We start from the raw sequence: 21,214 nt of genomic DNA on the forward strand, positions 1-21,214 counted from the left end.
TATATTTAACAAACATTAATATATTTAAGAAACGCAGTTTTATTACTTATTAATGTTTTCTGTTTCGTTTTTATGCTTACAGAATAAAAAAAACTATAGCAGCAGGGAGATCGAACCTCAGCCCGTTAGCTCGGTAGTCCGTTACTGTAAGATATCAGATCGCGGGAACGGGTTAGTGTTGCCATCTGTGGTAAGCAACATTCCCAACAATATTAGCAATAATAACCGCGTGACCTCTGACGAGGTATAGATATGTATATATGCGGAGACGAGAGTGGACGAGGAGATTATTATCTTGTCTTTTGGTGACATTATTATTATTATCTTGTCTTTTGGTGATAGAGATTATTATTATCTTGTCTTTTGGTGATTGAGATATTATATTAGCGAAGATTGGATCGAAGAGTGTTTTGAGTTATTCGAGCTCTTTAGCTTCTCGGCGCATAGCCTTATCGTTCCATTTGAGGTGCGCTTTCGACCATTGTCGATTATTAATACGTTTCTGACATCGTCCGCTGCGCTCTGCATTTAACGGTGTGTAATTGTAATCCGTGAGATTCGAGACTGTTGGAGAATTGGAAGTCTGTGCTGCCGAACATTGGTCACCGTCAGGCGAGTGCCTGAGTGACCGTTGACAGACGTGGCTCACACACGACTGGAGAAGATAGCCGTGTCTCAAAAATGTAAAGAGGTACAGATTAATAAAGTTCTATATGTTATTGTTAACGGATCATTCTGACAAAGTAAAAGTACCATTCGAATATAGCTTCGCAATCTTACAGTTACCTTCGCTGCTGCGCTACGCCGCTTCGTTGAATACCCTTCTTATTAACTCGTACACTTTGTTGGCTCTTTTCTTTAGACCGTTTTTTCTCGAAAACGAAGAGGTATTGCCATTACCGTCATATGCTATTACCATGAATTATTAGTAGTCAAGTATTATTAACTCCGTAAGTTCCGTTCCAAATCGTTTCCTGGTCGATGCGTTCTCCCCTTGTTAGACGCGGTACGGCGAGACGTAGGAGCGGCGAAATAAGGACGTGAGCATCGGCGCATTGTCCCTCTCTCGCCGCGCGCCGGCAACAATTCCTGTGTCGACTGGGCTCTAGCCTGAGCGGCTTGATGTTCTTCCTGTAATGTCTCGGCGCGCGCTCATTCCCGAGATTTCTGTCATTAATAATCCGATAATTATTGCGAATCTCATAAAACGGTATGGGACTTTTATATTTATCTTAACCCGCTCTATGTCTCCACGAGCTCTGCGACATTAGTTATAAGACACCCTGTAGATATCATTTTTTGTGATAAGGTTCGCCATATTGGATCAATCATCTTGAATTTTTTTTTGGAGAAATTTGACTTTAGATTCGTAATTAACGACCCAAAAAATCTTAGGATATGTTATCTTGAGTTTTCAAAGTATCAAAAACATTGTGCTTTGACGAACATAAGTTTTATCGCTGATGAACTTTGGCCCTCTCTATCTCAGAAACCAATTGTCACCTCAAAATAAAAATTTTCGAGGATTTATAATCTCATTATAAGGTTTGACATTAGATTTACTTAAAAAATCGAAGGCCCTAAAACAACTAATTTTTTGGTCACTCTTTCCCCGATCTAACAACGAATTAATCACTGATATATTAAAATTAAATGCAAATATTAACACATAAAAATTAATATAGTTGTTTAATAAATGAATTCAAGGTTACTGTAATTTATTTCAAACGTGTTATAAATTATCATACAAATACAATAGAGCATAATCGTAATATATTATAAATGTTAAACAATCCTGAGAGTAATTACTCTACGTAAGAGACAATTGTAATGAATTTTCAATATCCTCTGTCGTTTTAATATCGAGAGAATCACTGGAACGAATCGCAATAATATATAATATAGAATGCAATAGTAAATATATATATATATATATATGTATATATAAACAAACCATATAATACGGAAGAGGGACGAAGGAGGCTGACAGGGATATTAATCGCCTATTTATATACCATTGCTCCTTAATAAAACGTCATAAACTATACAGTATTTAACATCAAATGTTCGCAACCTGAAAGAAGAAAACATTTACATAATGAGAAAATGTGGCAATACGATAACGCCATATTTTATGTGCAAAATCTATACATAACAAGAGCGAGAAACAAGCGTAAAACGATCTCTTCGTTCTCGGATAATGAACTAAAAATTTCCTCTTCTGCGTCTCCCTCCTGTTTTTTACATTTACTCAATCTCAGCGATATGTCTCTTCTCTATACTATCAAAAATCGTACAATCCTAAAAGTATTTGCATCTTGAAGATAACAAACTCAATATCAGGATTATCTTTGAGAACAAGCATACGCAAACATGAAGTTGAATTCAATCCTTGTCACAATCAACCATTAACTTTCGGTTCATGAATATGCTCCACAAGTATGAATTCTTTATAACAATAAAAACTTAACTGTCAGAGTAAGTTTAGATTGCACGCAACTCCTCAGTTAACAAAATATTAAAGTATCCTCATCGGCGTTAATGCAATTCCCAAAGATCGCAAAGACTTAAAGACAAATTCTCCGGTCTTGCAATTTTATATCGAAAAATACATAAATTCTACGTTATACTGCGACAAGTATCACGACGGTTATTATACGTATACATCTCATAATAACGTATTTTCTCCATTCACTCTTATTTTAGCACCAAAGAGCACACTATCTGGCAAAATCGCCTTAACACGCGGTGTTACTATTTTCCAACTATATACATTTATACGCCATAACTGTTCATTGAAAAAAGCGAGAATGATGTGTCAAAATAGTAATTCGTTACAGAGAGTGATAGTTTTACATTTACCATATATCTCAGAAAAGTTATAAAAAATAAGCAATAAATAATTGGAGATTATCAAAACAGAATATTATATTATTATCCAGCATTGTTTATCATTTGTTATTATTTTGTAATTTGAGATCGTACCATTATTCAAATTTCTCAGAAATAATCTATGATAAAAAAATTATAATATTATATAGTTATATAATAAAATGGAATTATATATACAGGGTGTCTCAGAACTTTGGGACACGGGCTCCGTAGGGACATAGAGCTATGTGAGAGGAACAAAAAAGTCCTCTACCATAATGTGAAAATCGTAATAGTTTTTTAATTATAACAGCGCAAAGTTTCTATAGGCCGCGCTGGGCGTTTCCCACGCCCAGCGCGGCCTATAGACGCACCGCGGCAAGCTGTGTGCGTAGGGACTGAGCGATAACGCGTCTCGCGCTGACCGTCGCGATGGCGTCTTAGCGTTTTGACGCCGCGCGACGGTCAGCGCGAGACGCGTTATCGCTCAGCCCCTACGCACACAGCTTGCCGCGGAGCGTCCATAGGCCGCGCTGGGCGTGGAAAACGCCTAACTTTGCGCTGTTATAATTAAAAAACTATTATCGATATAACGATTTTCACATTATGGCACAGAACATTTTGTTCCTCTCACTTAGCTTTATATCCCTACGGAGTCCGTCTCCCAAAGTTCTGAGATACCCTGTATAATATTATGCCTAAATACGTTGTTCTCTTTATATATGTGTGTATATGATGTTTTCTTCCTCAAGAGAATTACATCGTAAAATATAGATATTTTAAAAATAATATCTGGGTATTACACTCATAATATTTTATGTTATTGATTAAGTCTATCATAAACAATAGCAGAATATCTTCAAGTATTATTTCGCAAGATAACACTGACGATCTCTCTCCCTCTCTATAACAATTTTTAATTTATTATCTACCGCTTTTAACTTTACCAAAACACAAACGTAAAACCATCACAGTAACGAATTACTATTGATATATTGCTGTAGCTTCTTCTAACAATCAACAATAATGATGCACAAATGTCCTGAAACAATTTTTAGTATTAGATTAAGAAACAATCACACGTGATGTAATAACGTAATTACGCCGGTTAGCGCATGTCAGAGAATTTCGCGCGGGTAATCTTTTTCGCGACGAGTAATGTCCGAAAAGCACGCACTTTCAAAGAATGAATGATGAGTCGCGGCAAAATGTTCGCTCGTTCGCACACAAATCTAAGTCAAAAATCCTCCTCTTCTATCAAAGTCTAAATACAGATATCAAAAGGTACGGCCGTGACGGCCGAGCAAGATAAATATACATAGCAAAATTTCTCAGGGAAAAATTCTGTCAAAAAGGATCTATCGTGATCAATAGCGATAATCATTAGTTATCTCAATGTCGATCAACAAGCTCTCGCGATAAGCTCTCGCATTTACGCGGTTTGTTTTTGCCATCGAAGGGGAATCGCAGCTGCGTCACACTTGTTCCTCCCTCATCCCAGCAATCGAGATCCGTTTCTCTCCGACATATTGAATCATGTTTACCTAATAAACATGCTCAATATTGTCGTGTGATAACGAGCGCGATTGGCACTTTAATGACCCCTTGGCTCCTTGGAAGATCCATCGAGACCTGGCGCGCGCAATCTACGTACGGCAGTGGTGAGAATCACGATTCGCGCTTACGCAAATCGCAAGAAAAATATGATATTGTCTGAACAATCTATCCACAGATTTACATTTTATAAGAATTCGTTGGTCAATGTGAATGATGATATCGAAACATTTTCAGTCTTACATTCTCAGAGCGGAGAAGCAACGCGTGTGTCGGTATAACGCGCATCGAAACTTTCTTTTTTCTCAGAATAAGCTTCTTTTATGTGTATGTGCTTTTCTTTTTTTCTAAATACTATCTGATATTTCGATTTTGAAGACTCGCAAATGCGAAATATTATCATTAGACGTGCTTAAATTTCATTATCCTTAAATATGTTATAAGCGATTGGTCATTTGATCATTTCTATATATCGTTTCTCGCGTGCTATCCTCGCATGAGTTTCTTCTTGCGGCATCGCCGATCAAATTATACATAAGAAAATGAATGAGTAGGAATTCAGAGCTCGAAACGTTTCTTCCTCTCGGCGACCATGCCGACAGCGGGTAGAGGAGGATGAAGTGGATGATGGTAACTTGGTGTGGGTGTCGAAGGCAAGCTGCGGCAGCTTCTGCTGGACCACCTCACTGGTGGAGACCTCATCAACTCTGTAACGCACAAACGCGCGATGATTATTAATCTGACACCACCATGATCTATCGCGAGGAACGGTCGAAGTCAGGCGAACGGGAATTACAAATCTATTCGCATAGAGGTGCGCGCAGAACAACGCAAGAAACTGAAGCACACAGAGATATGTACAAAAGTAAAAGAAAACACACGTCGGATGTAAAAGCAGCTAAGTGGAGGAACGCGTGAACAGAATAACACGCTCGTCTAAAGTTGCGAGACACACGTTAAGCGCCGACACAAGGCCAACGGACCTGCAACGGCGAGAGCTGAGGGTTCCGGGGTGAGGCGGGATGTGTGACGAGCGTCGGTACGGATGGTATATGCCTCCGGGAGCTGTTGCTGCTGCTGTTGTTGCTGCTGTTGGTTATAGGGGTGGTGCTGCTGCTGCTTCTCATTCTGCTTGCTCTCCTGCCACCGGCCACAAGCGCCGCCGACTCGCATCTCTGTTGTGCCACCTTACATTCCAAATCATAGCCGAAGCACTGTTACGCTCCTCTGTATGCACATCGCCATATCATGTTGTTCGCGATATATCTCCGCGAGTTTCTCTTTCCATGCGAAGACAATGTCGTTGAAAGAAGAAAAAGAAAAGAAGACTACTCGCTGTACAATAGTACTTTCTAACTCGATGGACATTAATCGATTGAAATTTTCGTGGATTAAAATGTTAATAAATTAAGAATAAAGAAATCATGATCATGTATAACGACTGTTTCAATTAATGTTACTTTGATCTCATTTATTATATCGTTAATTATGTAATTAGTTAATTAGTTAATCATGCATTTTATCATCGATTAAATTGTTCACAATTACATATATGATGATTCATTAGTTTTGTCTATTGACTTGCCAATTATTTTAGTCGACTAAGATTTTAGTCGACTAAGATTTTTCAAACGATTAATGTCCAACACTGTTTGATATCTGGCATATAATGATATCTAAACACCTAACGTCTTTGATTATCATGTTATCGATTGTTACATTTTCCTCGTAACTTCTTTTCATTTTCTTTAGACGTAATCTAAATTCTTGCCTTACGAATTTTTTCTTCGAATGTCTTAAGACGATAAAAAAATTGAATTTTGATTTTAATGTGTTAATTTGATTTTGAAGTCAGCCTGTGCTTATTTCGAACAATGTGAAGCCACATTGTTCGAAATAATCGCTGTCAGTATTTGTCAACGCGTATTGCGATTTTTCTTAATCGGAAATGCGCTAGTGACTGGATTTGAAATTGGCAAGAGAGTGACACTCATTTAAAATGGATGAAAAACATAGAGCTATTCTCGAAAACTCTGACATGCAAACATTTTTCACCTGCACATTCCCCAGACAGTTACATATATTATGTTAGCTAATTAGTTATATCTAGAGATTAAACATCCGTAGTGTATAGCGTTACATTCATGTAAGGCAGGGTTACTTTACATACTGCATATTGCTCGTATACAACTTGTGTTAAACAAGTAACCAGCGTTAGATAAGCATTACGCACAATAATCCTATGTAATATTTTGACATAAAGTTACAGGCACGCTTTTTGATATTAGAACGTTACATATACATTATGTATGTGTACATGTCCAAGTAGAAAATAAAATTACGATGACATCAAAATGACAAGAAAATGACCGAATCATGACGAAAAAATTAATTTTCCTCATCATCTTGACGTCATTTTGACGTCATCATGATTTTTTATTTTGCCTGGGTGTATGTACCCTTCTATTAGATATCGATACAATTAATATAACGAATTAAAGCTAAGAATCCAGTAAACATGCCAACTAACGATGACATTATATCGATGTCACAATCTCTCGCTTAACAACCTAACTGTTACATACAACAAATGTGTTAATTACATTCACACCGATAAGAAATTACAATATCGATACAACGTTATTGTCAATTGATGATTATTAGAAATTCGCCGTACTATCGCCCACTATCGATCCTTATTTACGACCATTAAGTCGTCTTCTAAAATAAACTGAAAATATTGATAGTGCTATTGCTGAAATCAATATACTTTAGTCATTCCGAAACTAATAGTAGACAGTAATAATAATAAAAATCAGAATGCATTTCCAGTACAATATAGTAATTTAAGTGACATAATTTAGGCAATAAAATTCTCTTAATGGCCTTCTACAATAAACCGTTAGTCGTAAGACGTAAGTAAATTGACCAACCATAGTCGATAATTTTTCGGAAGCCTGTTAGATATTTACTAATGACTGCCAGACGAAGTGATATAAGCCAGAGCTCGGCAAAATCTGCATTCTTTGCCCGATTTTCAACTTGCTCCGTCTACCGCTATTCCTCTAACGTTTTTCCCCGCGCGAGGCTCAGTAACATACGAAAAAGCGTGAAAAAGAAGAAAAACGCATCAACAATAGTACCTCATAGATAACATGAAAAGCTATTGGAAATAAGTTCACATCGTAACATACATATTGATCGTTATTTCGCGCGGGGGAAGACGTAAGAGAAATAACGGTAAACAGAGTGAGCTGAAAATCGGGGGAAATGTGCAAATTTTGCCGAGCTCTGATATAAGCTATTTAAAAAAAAAAAGCATTTAAAAGTTAAATTACGGTGATTTTAAGACCATACATAAAAATAATGTAGCGAATGTCATAGCTTTCTTCTCAGGTGAAGAATTTAGTCAATGTTGCTCGAAGAAATCGACATAGCCGCCATATGCATTTCTGAACTTTACTTCGGGAGTATGTACAGTCACAAGCATTAATTCACGCCGCGAGATGAAAAACGATGTTCCTCCATTCTGGCCGTCATTCTCCGCCAGTTGTCGGAAGCCGGTCGAGTACAACGCAAAATGTAAACAAATACAATGTAAACAATGTAAACAAATACAATGTAAACAAATACAAATCAGCAGCATGCCAGTCTGTTAGTACAAATTTCTTTACAATGTTTCTGAAAACCGGCGTGAGAGTTATGTTGAAGTTTGCATTTTACGTTAGATCCGATAGACCTCCGACAGCTGGCGGAGAATGACGACCAGAGTGGGGGAATAACACTTCTCTTCTCGCAGCGTGAATTAATATGCGTTATTGTACAGAATCAGTTGGAAGTCAGTAATTCTCTAGAATCTACTTTCGTTAAAAGAGTAGTAATTATTACTCTCTTACAGTACAATGAAAATAATCTCAGAATACGAAAAAAGTACTGTCAACGCTTTCAGTGTATTTTCGAAGACAACTTTAATGCCGCAACAGTATCGTCATATGACGAAGAGACGGCTGAAGTTGACAACGCGAAAAGAACAAGCTCTCTCCCTACGAATACACTACGAAGCACAATCGTCAAGATTCATCGTAAATATTGCACAGCTGCTGCTTGCGCGCTTGTCAGTCACGCAGCGTAGAGATCGATTCGCGGTCTTTACCACGTTAGTACAGCGATACATTGCAAATGTTAATATCTCAAAGCGTTGTTAATTTTCATTAAAAAAGTACGCGTGTTAGTCTCGTATTCTTCCTCTCTTGCCCGCGCCGAAAGCCAACAATCACAATTGACATCGAAGCCTCACCTCAATCTTCTTGTATTCAGCAGCTATTTCTCTCTCTCTCTCTCTCTCTCTCTCTCTCTCTCTCTCTCTCTCTCTCTCTCTCTCTCTCTCTCTCTCTCATGCTTTACTATTTTTTTCCTTATATCATATTGGAAAACAAGTTTCGTTTCGGTAACATGCGAAAGGTATCTCCGAATAAAAATCCCTCTTGTTTAAACAAACCCACACTATCAATCGCAGGACAACGACGCATCGCAACCTGCAATCCGCCGGCGAACGCGATAATTTACAAAAGCACCGTTTCCTCTTTTAACTTCTCTCGAAACTGACAACAACCCCATGCCGCAGATTTTTTTCATTCTCTCCCTCTCTCTCTCTCTCTCTCTCTCTCTCTCTCTCTCTCTCTCTCTCTTCTCCTCTTTCGCTCAACACACTCAACGTTCACCTCTCTTCTGTACCTTGATACTGATGAGGCAGTCCGCTCCTCGGTCTCAAGCTGTCCCACAATGGCGAGCCCAGGCCGTTACGCTCCTGACCCTTTTGCTCTAAGCTCGCCGAGTCTTTCTCGTCGTGCGACGGCACGCCAGAACTAACAACCGGTCTAGCCAGACTACTCGTGTACGGCAAGGAGACGGATTTAACGCGCTCGAGCTTGTATGAGAACGCGCCCGGTCGATCCGTCTGCGAGAGCGATCGCTTTTGTAAAGTTGCGAACATGGAGGAGCCTTTCGAACTTCGCTCACTCGTTATTCTTTGTTCGCTGCTACCGTCGCCGCCGCCGCTGCTGGCGCCAACGACGGCGACGCTGCTCGTCCGGGCGACCGGCGATTCTTGATTACTCCTGACGCGCTGCGGGGAATAGGTCGGCGAGTAGTCTAGCGACGGAGCTTTCGACGACACATCGGACGATTCACGAGAGGTGTCCCCATGCTGTTAGTGAGAAATATTGAAAATATATGCGTCAATGCGGCTATGGTGGGCTGGGGACGAATCGCTTGACTAAGTGCGAGAGGTTCTCGGATTTGTCTCGGGTGTACTTGAAAAACGGGAAATTCTCAAAGGAATATCTCAAATATACCGGAATTCACGAGGAAGTCTCCGTCCTCGGCTGTCTCGTTGTGAGAACATGAATACTCAAAGTCACGACTTGCTGAGCTTGTTTGGTTCCAAGGAACTAGCTGAAGCTAGTCGAACTTTCATGTATTCGAATCGTTTAAAAATTTCAAGAGACAAGAGATTCGAACGTCCATCATTAAGTGCGGGGCGGAAGGATGGTTAAACGCTATATCAAGTCGCTGCTGTTCGCTGAGTTACAATTATGGTATTTGCGACAGCCGTGAACACGAGTGATCGGTTCACCGAGACGAACTGATATATATGTATATACAGGCCAATTTACGAGTTCGAACGGGCGAATACCAACCCGGTTACGGCGACCGAAGGTGAGGGGAAGGAAGATAGTTAATGAAAAGCGCAGGATAAAAATCCTTCTTACTCGAGCAACCGAGGTGCTGACGAATCGACAGTCAGGACCTCGTCATCGAAGCGTGACAAGCTCGCCAGGCAAAACACCATAATATGTAATTGCGGCGGTTAATCTCATCCTCAGCAATATATGTTATTAAACACATCTACTTGGCTGCGAGCCTGTCTTCTGACCGAGGGGCACTCGTACCTTCAGTTGTTGTTGCAGTCGATGCATTTCCTCCCGCGGCTCAGCAAGCTCGTTATCTCGGCCCCGTAAAATCTGCATCGTATCGTTGATACTGCCGTCATTCGTTTCCAACACCAGATGCGCCCTTAACTGCTTGTTCCTCGCGTCCAATTGCATAATATGCTGCTGTGCTTGGGCGAGCTGCTTCGACAGGTTGCCTACCTTCTCTTCCAGCGCAGCGGACTCTACGCACTTGGACGAATACTTCGCAGACAGAGAGAGAATCTCCTGCTTTATTTCCTCCATTTCCTCTCTGAAAAGAAAGCAGTATACATCAGTATATGATATATAAAAATAATAAAAAATGAAAGATTTTTTAAATATTTATTAATATACAAAAAACAAGGAAAAAGTATATAAAAGATACATATATAGCATAAGAATATTAAAATATATAAATATAAAATAATAGAGATATAAAATGAAAAAAGAATAAAAATAAAATAATATAAACAAAAGTATATACAAAGACAATATATGAAAAGCATAAAAAGTGAATATAAATAAAGATAATATAATAAATATATCAGAATATACAGAAATGTATTCATTTCAATGGCAAAACTCGCTATGGTCGAGCTGAAAGCTTTGCTTTACGCACTCATGTTCTTTGTGAAGTACTCCAATGTCCTCGCGTGCTTGCATTTGCTTAATGAACTCCTGCTTAAATTTGGCGATTTCTTTCTGCACCTCGTGTTCATGTGCCTTCCTCATGGCATCCAACGCAGCCAGAGTGGCTTGCGTTTCCTCAGAGAGCGCCTGTTCCTTCTCCACTCTCAGACTCTCCAGCTCTTGCCGATGCTTTTCCTCCATCTCGGCGATGATACGTCTGTGAGAATTCTCCATCGCTAACAGACCTTTCTCGCATAACGCGCGCAACTGTTTGATTTCCTCTTTGTACCTCTTCCGGGTCTCAGCGTCTGTATCCAATTCGGCGCTTATTGATCGCTGATAAGCTGCCCTTAGCTCATTTACGTGAGCCGAGTGTTCAGAATCCATTGTGTTGAGACGGTGCTCTAGCTTTCTGGCTCGCTCGCGCAAACTGGCCGCCTCCTGTTCATACTGCGACGTGAGGGATTGCCGTTGACTGTCCAGCTCGCCTTTGATGTCCATTAGATCCTTCTCCTGATTGCGTTTTAGCGTCTCCAACTCCTGATTGTGTTCAGCGGTTATCTTCTGAATAGTATCCTGCAGTTGGTTGCACGTCTGACACGAGACGCTGTTCATGTAGTCGCTCAACTTCCTTATTTGCTCTCGCAGATGCAAACATTTGTCACATACACTGGACCAGTCCGTGACAGCGCCGGTCGACTTGGACCAAACGACACCATCAACGCTTCCACCCGCCACTTTGTTCCTAATACACTTGTTGAGCCCGGCCAGATCTTCCTCTAAGTGAAATAACGACTGGCTGACACTCTTCAACTGTTCCTTCGACTCTCGTTTGCCAGTGATCCTTTCCTCACATTCCTTTACCAGCCGCTGGTAAAGGTAACTGTACTCCGCATCAAGGATCGGATTGCTTTGAAGATCGCATCCCTCGTCTGTCAGGCAGGCGAGCATGTCCTCGTTTCGAATAAGACTAGATACAAAGGTCTCCCCGAGGAATGTCGTGGGTGGTTGCCGCGTAATATTTTGAAGAAGTGCGATTCTCGAGTCTATTAAAGCTTTGTGCGCGATTACGTCGGCATAATCAGTCAACAATTGCCGCGACTCATACTTGGCATCGATCGCCAATTTGTTCTTCTTCATCGCACGAAGACATTCCTCATAAGCCTCCGAGAGCTCATGTATAGTGACCTCCATTTCTTGGCGTAGTCGCACCTGCGCTGCATCCACCCACAACTCCAACCTGACGTGATCCGCACTGTCGAAGCTGAGGCAAGTGTCGACAATCGATGTGACGTTCTGTTCGTACAGCTGACCGTAATGCATGATCACGTGCGACACTTCAGCCTGCACGAGCTCCTTGCTCACTGTCTCTTGTGCCAGAGCCCAAGCCTCGCGAATATGTTTGTCTTCAAGCAGCTTTTTATTCGAGCCGCTAATCTGCTTGCCAAGATCCTCTTGTTCAGAGAGACTCAATGTTTCTGCGGCCAACGCTTCCGCGAGCTGTCGTAACTTCGTGTCTTTGTACTTTCGCATTATCTCGTTCACCTCCCGCTGCTTCTGCAGCAGGAAGTTGAGACTCTCGCTGCGAGCCACGCTCACCTCCTTCGACGTATCGGTCGCACCGGCGTGCCCTATCAATACTAACTTATTCGCTAACACCTTAGTGAGATACTGTATATAATTCGTATTTTGGTATGTTTTGGGCTTAGTTCCGTGGATCTTACGTTTTAAGCTTGAGGCAAGCTGACTAGTTTCGACCAATTCACTGAGAACGGCGCTCCTATCCGTGGTGCGGTTCAGCGCGCACTTGATTTGTCTGAGAATCACGGACTCGAAAGCCACCCTCTCGGCGACGAGCTTCATCTTCTCCCGCTCATCTAGCCGGCCTTCTTGCGCCAGCACCTGCCGTTTCTTCGTGAGTTCGCTCAGTTTCTCTTTAAGTGTAGTTTCTAGCCTAGATACTGCTACTCCTACTGACTCGGTGACTTGAGCGCCGGCTTGGTTCTTCTTACATTCTAAACACGAGTCCAATATGTCATTTACTTCACGTAAACACTTCTCCGCCTTGTCTTCCGCCTGCGTCGAACCGAGGCACTTCTCCAAGCGTCGTTTCGACTTAGCGATCACTCGCTCGAGCTTCTTCAACCTCGCCAACAATTCCAGCGATATCTCTGAGCAGCCGCTAATCTCGCTGCACTCGCTCGAGTCCTTCTCCGCGTCGCTGGCCATAGCCTCAGAGACGTTCGCTACTTTCGTCTCCAAAGTGCTTAGTCTGATGAGCACTTTCATCGGTTCAGAGCTTGTCGCGCTATCCAACGACTTCCTACGTAGTCTCGTTCGATCTAAGTTTTTACTGTCTCTTCTCTTCTCCTTCTTTAGATTCGGGCTCGATTCCTTTGAACTGCTGCCCGCAGAGACAGGAGCACTGACGCTCTTGCCCCGCTCTATAGCGCAGATTTTGTTTTCCAGATCCAGCAATTTGTCCTCTACTTCCTGAGAAATCTGGAAAGATTCTCTTCCTTTGAGGGAAAGTGACCTCCTCTTGTCTCTAGTCTCAGCCTTTGTCAGTTTCTGCTTCAGTGTCCTGACTTGCTTCTCGCTGGCGGCCAGCTTATTGGTCAGATCCTGAATCCTTGCCGCCATTAATTGCGCTTGCGCCTGATTAGTTTCATTAACGCTAGCTGCGTCCTGCTTGTGAGCGAATATCTCCAACTCCAACACATCCTGTGTAGCATGAGCTTCTCGTAGCTCCTTCCTCATGGCTCGAATCTCCATGACAGCCTTCTCGAAGCGGCTTCGCAATTCATCGTACTCCTCCACGACTCTGGAACGGTAATGTCACGTCGTGTTTAAGAACAACGATTTTGCAACAGAAAGCTATTGTATTACGCAATTTTACCTCTCTTTGTCCAACACAGTCAAATCCAAGTCTAACTCGATATTGGTCAAGTCGCTGAGCGAATCGAAGCTTCTTCCACGTTCTCTCGAAACGGAAAGTCCATTCTTCTCCTCCAATTCCCTCACTCGATTGTAGAGACGTTCATTCTCCTCGATACCTAGTTTAGAAAAACATCCGTCGTCAATGATCTTATTCGAAACTTTGTTTTGAGTTTTTCAAGCTAAATATTAAATTAACCAAAATATTTATATAATTTGATTTGAATATAAAAATTTTATTCAACTTTGCACTCAAATTGTATTGAAATTTAATTTCAATAACGCAAATTAAAAATTGAATTAACATCGCACATGTGTGAGCAGAAAACATACTCACCCTGCGATAGTCTATCGCCGAGTCCCGCCATTTCCGCCTGCAAATGCTCGACGGTTCTGTGACTCGACGTGAGCTCGTTCGTGAGCATTTCACATCTTTCCGTCGTCTCTCGTAGGATAGCCTCTGTTTCCAGCAATTTGCATTCCAGTACTTCCTTCTCCCTGCTGTACACTTTCTTCATCTGCTCTAGATCTTCCAAGTCTTTGTTCCTCTGCTGCTCGGTCCTCTGTATCGTGTTCAACAACTCGTCCACCTGCTTCTCCCTGATGGATGCCTCCACCTTCTGCTGCCTAAGTCTGGCCAGTTCTTTCTCCGTATTCGCGACGTCCGTACGTGCTATGTTCAGCTGCGATTTCAGACTCTCGATTTCGTTCTCCTGACGCTCGACAATGACTAGTAGTGTGCTCGGGTGAGACTGATTCTGATCCAGCTGATCGTGCAGCAGCGAGACTCGATTCTCTAGGAGCTCGACGATCAAAGGACTGTCATTAGCGCTCGAAAGGCAGCTGTTGTCCTGCAAGTGGCCATTGCTCTGCTCCTCGTCCTCGCCGAGTTCGCAACAAGCTATCATCAGGTCCTCCGACCTCACGCTGTCCAAGGTGCTTCTCCTCGAACTAGGTGGCGAGCTACGGCTTCTCTTGTAGACTCGCGACCTAGAACTCGATCGAGATCTGGCTTTCACCCTGGACAACGCGGTTCTTGTTAGTGGCGGTGAGGGCGGCAGCTCGGACCACTCGTGATTTGCAGAGTCCGACCAGCCAGAACCTTTCAAGGTGATGGGCCAATCTCCGTTTCTCACGAGCGGCGGAGACACCGGCATCTCAGACCAATCGCCGGATTCTCGACGCCCACCCTCAGAAGCAGTCCTGTACTCCTCATCCGAGGAGAACAGCACCGATCTCGGTGTGATGGACGTTGAGGCTACGACGGAATCCCTCTCGCGGTCTGTGATAGATCTGAAACATAAATTAACATTTCTTACGAAACTCGAAAATCGCGACACCACTCAATCAGTTTTCGGGCTAGCGGTGGATAATTTCGATTCAAATTTAAAATTCGAAAAGCGCTAACGCGATGTTTGTCGAATTAATAAAAAATTTTGACTTTTAAAATAAATAAAAATGAATTTGTAAATAAAATAAGAATAAACTCTTTATAAAGAATTGCTTACTTGCAAATAAATAACTAATAACAAAAATAAATGATAAGTATGAAGTAATATGAATAAATCTCTTGACTTTATAATTCACGATTTCAATATGTTTTATGTTTGATCGTATTACTGTAAGATCTGAGTAAGTTACTTTGATAAAATATTTTTACTGGAGATCTTCAAGACTCGCAAGATAACACTTACGCAGTAGGAGACTGCGGATTGGCTTCTTGCTGAGTATCCGGGCATACGGCGAGGGAGTCTACGTTGTTGCTGTCAGGATCAGGCAAATTGGCCGCTCTTCTGATCGCCGACATCCAACTGGACCTGATGCCGGCGGTCACCGCAGAAAGAACAGTGCTGCCTCGGTCGTCCCAAGCCTATGTTCGTAAAAACAGCCAATCGTAAGTACGTATCGTACGAGCGAGACACAAATACGGCTATGAAATGTCGTGCGACTACACGCTTCGATTCGTGCGAGGTACGTGATGCCACGCTGCCCGTCGTCGGCAATCAATAGCATGAATGAGAAGCTCCACGAACAGTCGACTTATTCTACCGTGAAATTGAGTCAGTATTTTCTCTTGACCGCTCCCACTCCAAAGACGGAAGCTAATCCCGACCGTCCAATCGAAACTTAAGTCCTTCGCGAACGGTTGCAGCAGAAGTTATTGCTTGTATTTGCGCTAACTATTTTTCACTTGTTTTTAAGATTAGTACTAATGAAAATGTTCAGTGCTTCACAGTCTGGTTTTTCAAAAATTAAAAGAATTTATGTGTCTAATTTTCTGAAAAAACTTAAACAAATTAAAATTAAAATTAAATTATTCAGTGTCTCACAATCTGACTTATTTAAAGTTAAGAAAATTAAACTATGTCTCTGGTCTTCTAAAAAATTAAAAAACCATATAATTAAATCATATCAATAACACAAGCACACCAAAAAAAAGTTACTTGTTCGCTAGATTACACCACCATATACCTATATGTTTTCGGGATCGCTGAATCCGAATCCGTTGTCCGTTTTACCTCATCACGTCAGGTTTCGTCCCTAATCTCAAAAAATACCTCAGAATCGCTAAAATAGCGTTTTTGAAGCTGAACAATGAACAGTAGTTGTGAACAAAGGTTCTATGGAGTGGCTTTCTTTTATGTTTGATTCGAATCAAACGTAAAAGAAAGCCACTCCATAGATCTTTTGAGAGTAAAAGAGTTAAATATAATAGGAAAAAATGAATAGAGAATTGTGATATATTTAGAGTTGAAAAGGAATTCTAACCTGTTAAGATTGATTCGACTTCAAAATTCAAATTTAATATCCCCAAAAACATAAGTAGTCTATTATCTACAGATTTCAGTCGCCAGTGTTCACTGTTCAGGTTCAAAAACGCTATTTTAGTGATTCTAAGGTATTTTTTTAGGTTGGGAACGAAACCTGACGTGATGGGATAAAACGGACAACAGATTCGGATTTAGCGATCCCGAAAACATATAGATATGGTGGTGTAATCTAGCAAACAAGCAACTTTCTTTATTGGTGTGCCTATATAATTAAACCATATCTTTCTAAACGCCTCGAAAATTAAGAGAATTAAGTTCATATGTCATATTTTTAAAAAATAAAAAAAATTAAACCATATCTTCAAGTTTCTCAATTTCCAACTTTTTCGCTTCAACAATGAGGCTCGTTTCGAAACTTCGAAATAATGAAAATAATCAGATTGCGACACGTTGAGTCCTTCAGCTGAAGATAAAATTATATATTTCATCATCATATCATATCATTCACAATCATATATTTAAATTATATAAAATTATATGTTTCATTACTAACGCCATCACATTCTTAGTAGTCGATTATATTTTATACGAAACTGTTTTCCGAGAAGAGCGAAGAGGGATCTCTTCGTTTGCAAGATCATTATTAAACTTACAACAGTCTGGAATCCGTAATTCCTTGCGACCTGAAGTGGCATGACAGCGGTGACAGTATTCAGATCTATAACTCCATCCATGATGCCTTTGTCTTCCGCGCAGGGGTCCCTGTAGTACATCAATCCGCAGCCTCTCAAAACAAACCAGTGCTTGTTCCATTCCTAAACAAAAAACAGATTTAGTTGAGCCATCTCTCTGTCTCCTTTTTTTTCCATTCCTTCCCTTCTCTCTCTCTCTCTCTCTCTCTCTCTCTCTCTCTCTCTCTCTCTCTCTCTCTCTCTCACTCACACTTTTTCGAGCGAGCGAAATGAGACGCACCTTACTCAATCCTTGCTTCATCAGCCAGCCTTTCTTGATATTCAGCAAGTCTTCCGCTGGTAAATCGACTCTCAACTCGGAAGTAGGTGAATACCTGATGCCGGAAATGTCCAGACCGCAGCCGTCGGGATCGCCTCTGATCTGTGTACGAAATTCGTCACGTTATTTCCCTTTATCATTTCTATCATCCTTTCATATTTCTTTTCAAAGTAACGTCCATGCACGGAAGAAAAGATGTCAATTTATGGAACCAAATAGAGGCTGGGCGAGAATTAATCGGAATTTTTCTATTTTCTATTAAAAAGTTTCGATGAAGCGAAATAAATAATACAAATCAAATAATGTTCTCACGAGATGTTTTTATAAACATATTTCTCCGCCAAGTGACGACAAACCGGAATTAACTGCCATCATTCGCCATCATATATAGCTACAAAGTTGGCGATATATTTTTATGTTTTCATTTCACGTACAAGCTTATCCTGATGAGCGGCATTCGCCGCGTCTACGACATCCCTGGTCGGCTCCGAGGTCCTCGGCTTAATCCTCCTAGCTCGTGGTTGAGTTAACGAAGCCGCGATGTCCCGTAGTTTTCCTTCTCTTTCCCTCTCGTGCTCCAGAAGTATCCTTCGACATGCGTCATCGTCTGCATAATACATATACCTTTATCTTCATTTTCGGTGTCCCACGCACCCACCCATCCACCACCCAGCCAACCACTATTTTTTCTTGGCGAAAATATCGAAGTTAATATAATAGTGTTCTTGCAATTGCCTCAGTTTTCAACATTGCGCATCTTTAAGTCTAAAAATCACAATTTTATTCAAGCAAGCTCGAAACTAGCTGTATGTGAAACGCAGTTTTAATATCTATTTGATTACAAAATCTTAATTTTAATTGTTTTCCATTTTGTAATTCTATCTTAATTCCTTTTATTGTAATTCAAAGATAAGAAAAATTAATTAATTAAAATTAATTAGACTTCTCCAAATGGATCAAGAAATCTGTTATTAAAATATAAAATGACAAAAGCATTTTACATCTAAAAAATATCTAAATGTATAAAGAAGCGGGTTATTTCGTGTTTACGCGATACGTAACCGACACGTTAACCGTTACCATCGCCTCGAAATGAAGAATCATTTCCTCGTCACGCTATTTATTTTCGAAACAGCACGAAATACACTTATCTATCTCCATTTCAATTTCAATCAGCTCACGAATATGACAGTCAAGGTTTATGAATTATAATTGTGGCACTCATGAGTGTCCGTGGAGAGACGGCACAAAATTGTTGCGCGCGAATAAAATCATTGAACGGTCTTCCTCCAGCAGCGATATGTTCGTTGTTATGAAACATTCGTCCTAATATCATGGTCGGCGACTTAACTAATTAATTTCTTTTCCACTTAGTCCGTAGCGTCCAAGCACGTATCGACACTCGCACGGACAAACGACTGCTCCGCATTAATTGACTGCCGATTAATTATTAGGTATGTGAATTAATTCGGTCCATCTGGCGGTCTTGCTGTACTATATAATTTTCTAACCTCTAATATCTGCAAAAGGCTTTATTTTTTAGTTTTGATATTTGGCAATAATATTCAGTTGATAAACATTTGGATTTGTAACAACATCGTGTTTATCTGATTCAAAAATGTCGAAATTCAAGTCAAAAAAGCATCATTTCCGGGAAGTTCTCATTTTCTGTTTTCATTTGAAGAAAACAGCCGCTGAAGCTCGAATGCTCGTAGAAGCTTATGGTGAAAGTGCCCCTACCGATAAATCATGCAGAGAATGTTCGACGTTCAACACTCGACATTTCAAAAGTGATAATTTCAGTGTCGATGACAAACCTCGTCCAGATCAGCCGAAGAAGTTCGAGGACGAGAAATTGCAGGCGCTAATCGATGAAGATCCGTGTCAATCGCAACATGAGCTCGCGCAATTGTTGAATGTTGATCGATCAACAATTTTTATGTTTGGCAGCCATGGGAAAGATTTACAAAGAAGAAAGATGGGTGCCATACGATCTGAAAGAAAGAGACATCGAGAAGCGAAGAGCCATGTCTGAAATCTTGCTTGTCAGGCAAAAAGAAAAGGCTCTTTTGCATCATATTGTGACTGGAAACGAAAAGTGGATATATTTCGATAATCCCAAACGAAGGAAATCCATTAGCGACCCAGGAAAACCATCCACATCGATACCAAAGCGGAATATTCACGGCAAGAAAGTAATGCTCTGTACTATGTAGTATATGGTGGGTACTATGTAGTATATGTAGTATATGATGGAACCAGAAGGGTGTACAGGTTGCGTGAAAAGTTCGCGGAGCGGCATCTATAAGTAAACGGTAGAATTATAAATTGTAGTCGGTTATATAGAATCACTCTTCACATGAACCTAGGTTAGGTTTCATTTCCATCTGTCAATTCTTTCTGTATTTACAAGCCAATTGAAGTTGACATGTCAGTATATTTGTTTGCAATGGAAAATTTGACAGCGTGCAGTGATTGAGTTTTTTGTTAAAAAAGGTTTAAAGGCAATAGAAATTCATTCCGAGATGGTAAATGTGTTAGGGGAATCTGCTCCTTCAAAAACAATGGTTTGTAAATGGGCACTTGAGTTTCAACGTGGTCGTACAAGCATGTACTATCAAACAACTGAGTGAAATTTCAGTGGCATCCAGAATGGTATTGTCTGAAGGAGAAAGAATTACTTTATTGATGATGCGAGGATATAGTGACCGCGTTAGATCCTATGAACAAGTAGCTGTTTTATTTAACAATACTTATCCAGATCGTGAATCGAAGTCTACAGTCCAGAAAACAGTCAGACGATTTGATGAAACAAGATCCGTCAAGGACCAACAACGTACTGGCAGACTAAAATTAGCGACAAACTTGGATAAGAGTTTCGAAGTGATACAAACATTCGTCGAAAATCCTCATTATACTCTGAGAAAGACAGCACAGACGCATGAGATTAGTACAATATCCATTCATCGTATTTTAGTGAAAGAGAAATGACATCCTTTCAAAATTAAAATCACTCAGGAGCTATCGAAAGATGATTTTGATCGAAGAAATGAATTCTGCGACGAAATGATGTGTCGATAATACGATGATAATAATAACTTTTTCACATAATCTTTCACACAATCACATAATTTTTCCGACGAAGCTTCTTTTGAATTGAATAGAGCGCTAAATCAGTATAATTGTCGATATTGGAGTGATGAAAATTCTCATTGGATGCGTGATATCCGCATGTACACATCGCATGTGTAGTATCTCCAAAAACTTAACGTTTAGGTGGATTTTTGCGAACGTGATATTGTCGGACCATTTTTCATTAATGGGAATTTGAACGCGGCGATCTATCAGAAGCTATTGCAAAATGAAGTCATACCCGCTCTTGAAAATATGTTTGATGGGAACATAGAAAATATTTGATTCCAACAAGATGGTGCAGGCCCACACTATGCAGTAGCAGTACGGCAATTT

General features: G+C 40.6%; 1 protein-coding gene across 3 annotated transcripts in view; it reads right to left on the reverse strand.

Annotated features, from left to right (window-relative positions):
- Positions 1-3,457: 3,457 nt before the first annotated feature.
- osp (myosin phosphatase Rho interacting protein outspread) overlaps positions 3,458-21,214 on the reverse strand; it is a 495,008-nt gene continuing 477,251 nt past the window's right edge. Inside the window, exons 6-16 of one of the 3 annotated variants that reach the window (XM_025308057.1) lie at positions 18,181-18,353; positions 17,708-17,848; positions 17,389-17,550; positions 15,659-15,834; positions 14,302-15,257; positions 13,927-14,083; positions 11,017-13,851; positions 10,377-10,668; positions 9,160-9,631; positions 5,409-5,612; positions 3,458-5,132 (exon numbers count right to left, since the gene is read on the reverse strand). In XM_025308057.1, coding sequence (XP_025163842.1) covers positions 4,984-5,132; positions 5,409-5,612; positions 9,160-9,631; positions 10,377-10,668; positions 11,017-13,851; positions 13,927-14,083; positions 14,302-15,257; positions 15,659-15,834; positions 17,389-17,550; positions 17,708-17,848; positions 18,181-18,353 — 5,717 coding nt within the window. In that variant the 3' untranslated portion in view covers positions 3,458-4,983. The remainder of the gene's footprint in view (positions 5,133-5,408; positions 5,613-9,159; positions 9,632-10,376; positions 10,669-11,016; positions 13,852-13,926; positions 14,084-14,301; positions 15,258-15,658; positions 15,835-17,388; positions 17,551-17,707; positions 17,849-18,180; positions 18,354-21,214) is intronic. The other 2 variants (XM_025308055.1, XM_025308056.1) reach the window with 2 other exon arrangements.

Source organism: Harpegnathos saltator, unplaced genomic scaffold, assembly GCF_003227715.2.
Source record: "Harpegnathos saltator strain DR-91 unplaced genomic scaffold, Hsal_v8.6 scaffold138, whole genome shotgun sequence".
Taxonomy (NCBI): Eukaryota; Metazoa; Arthropoda; class Insecta; order Hymenoptera; family Formicidae; genus Harpegnathos; species Harpegnathos saltator.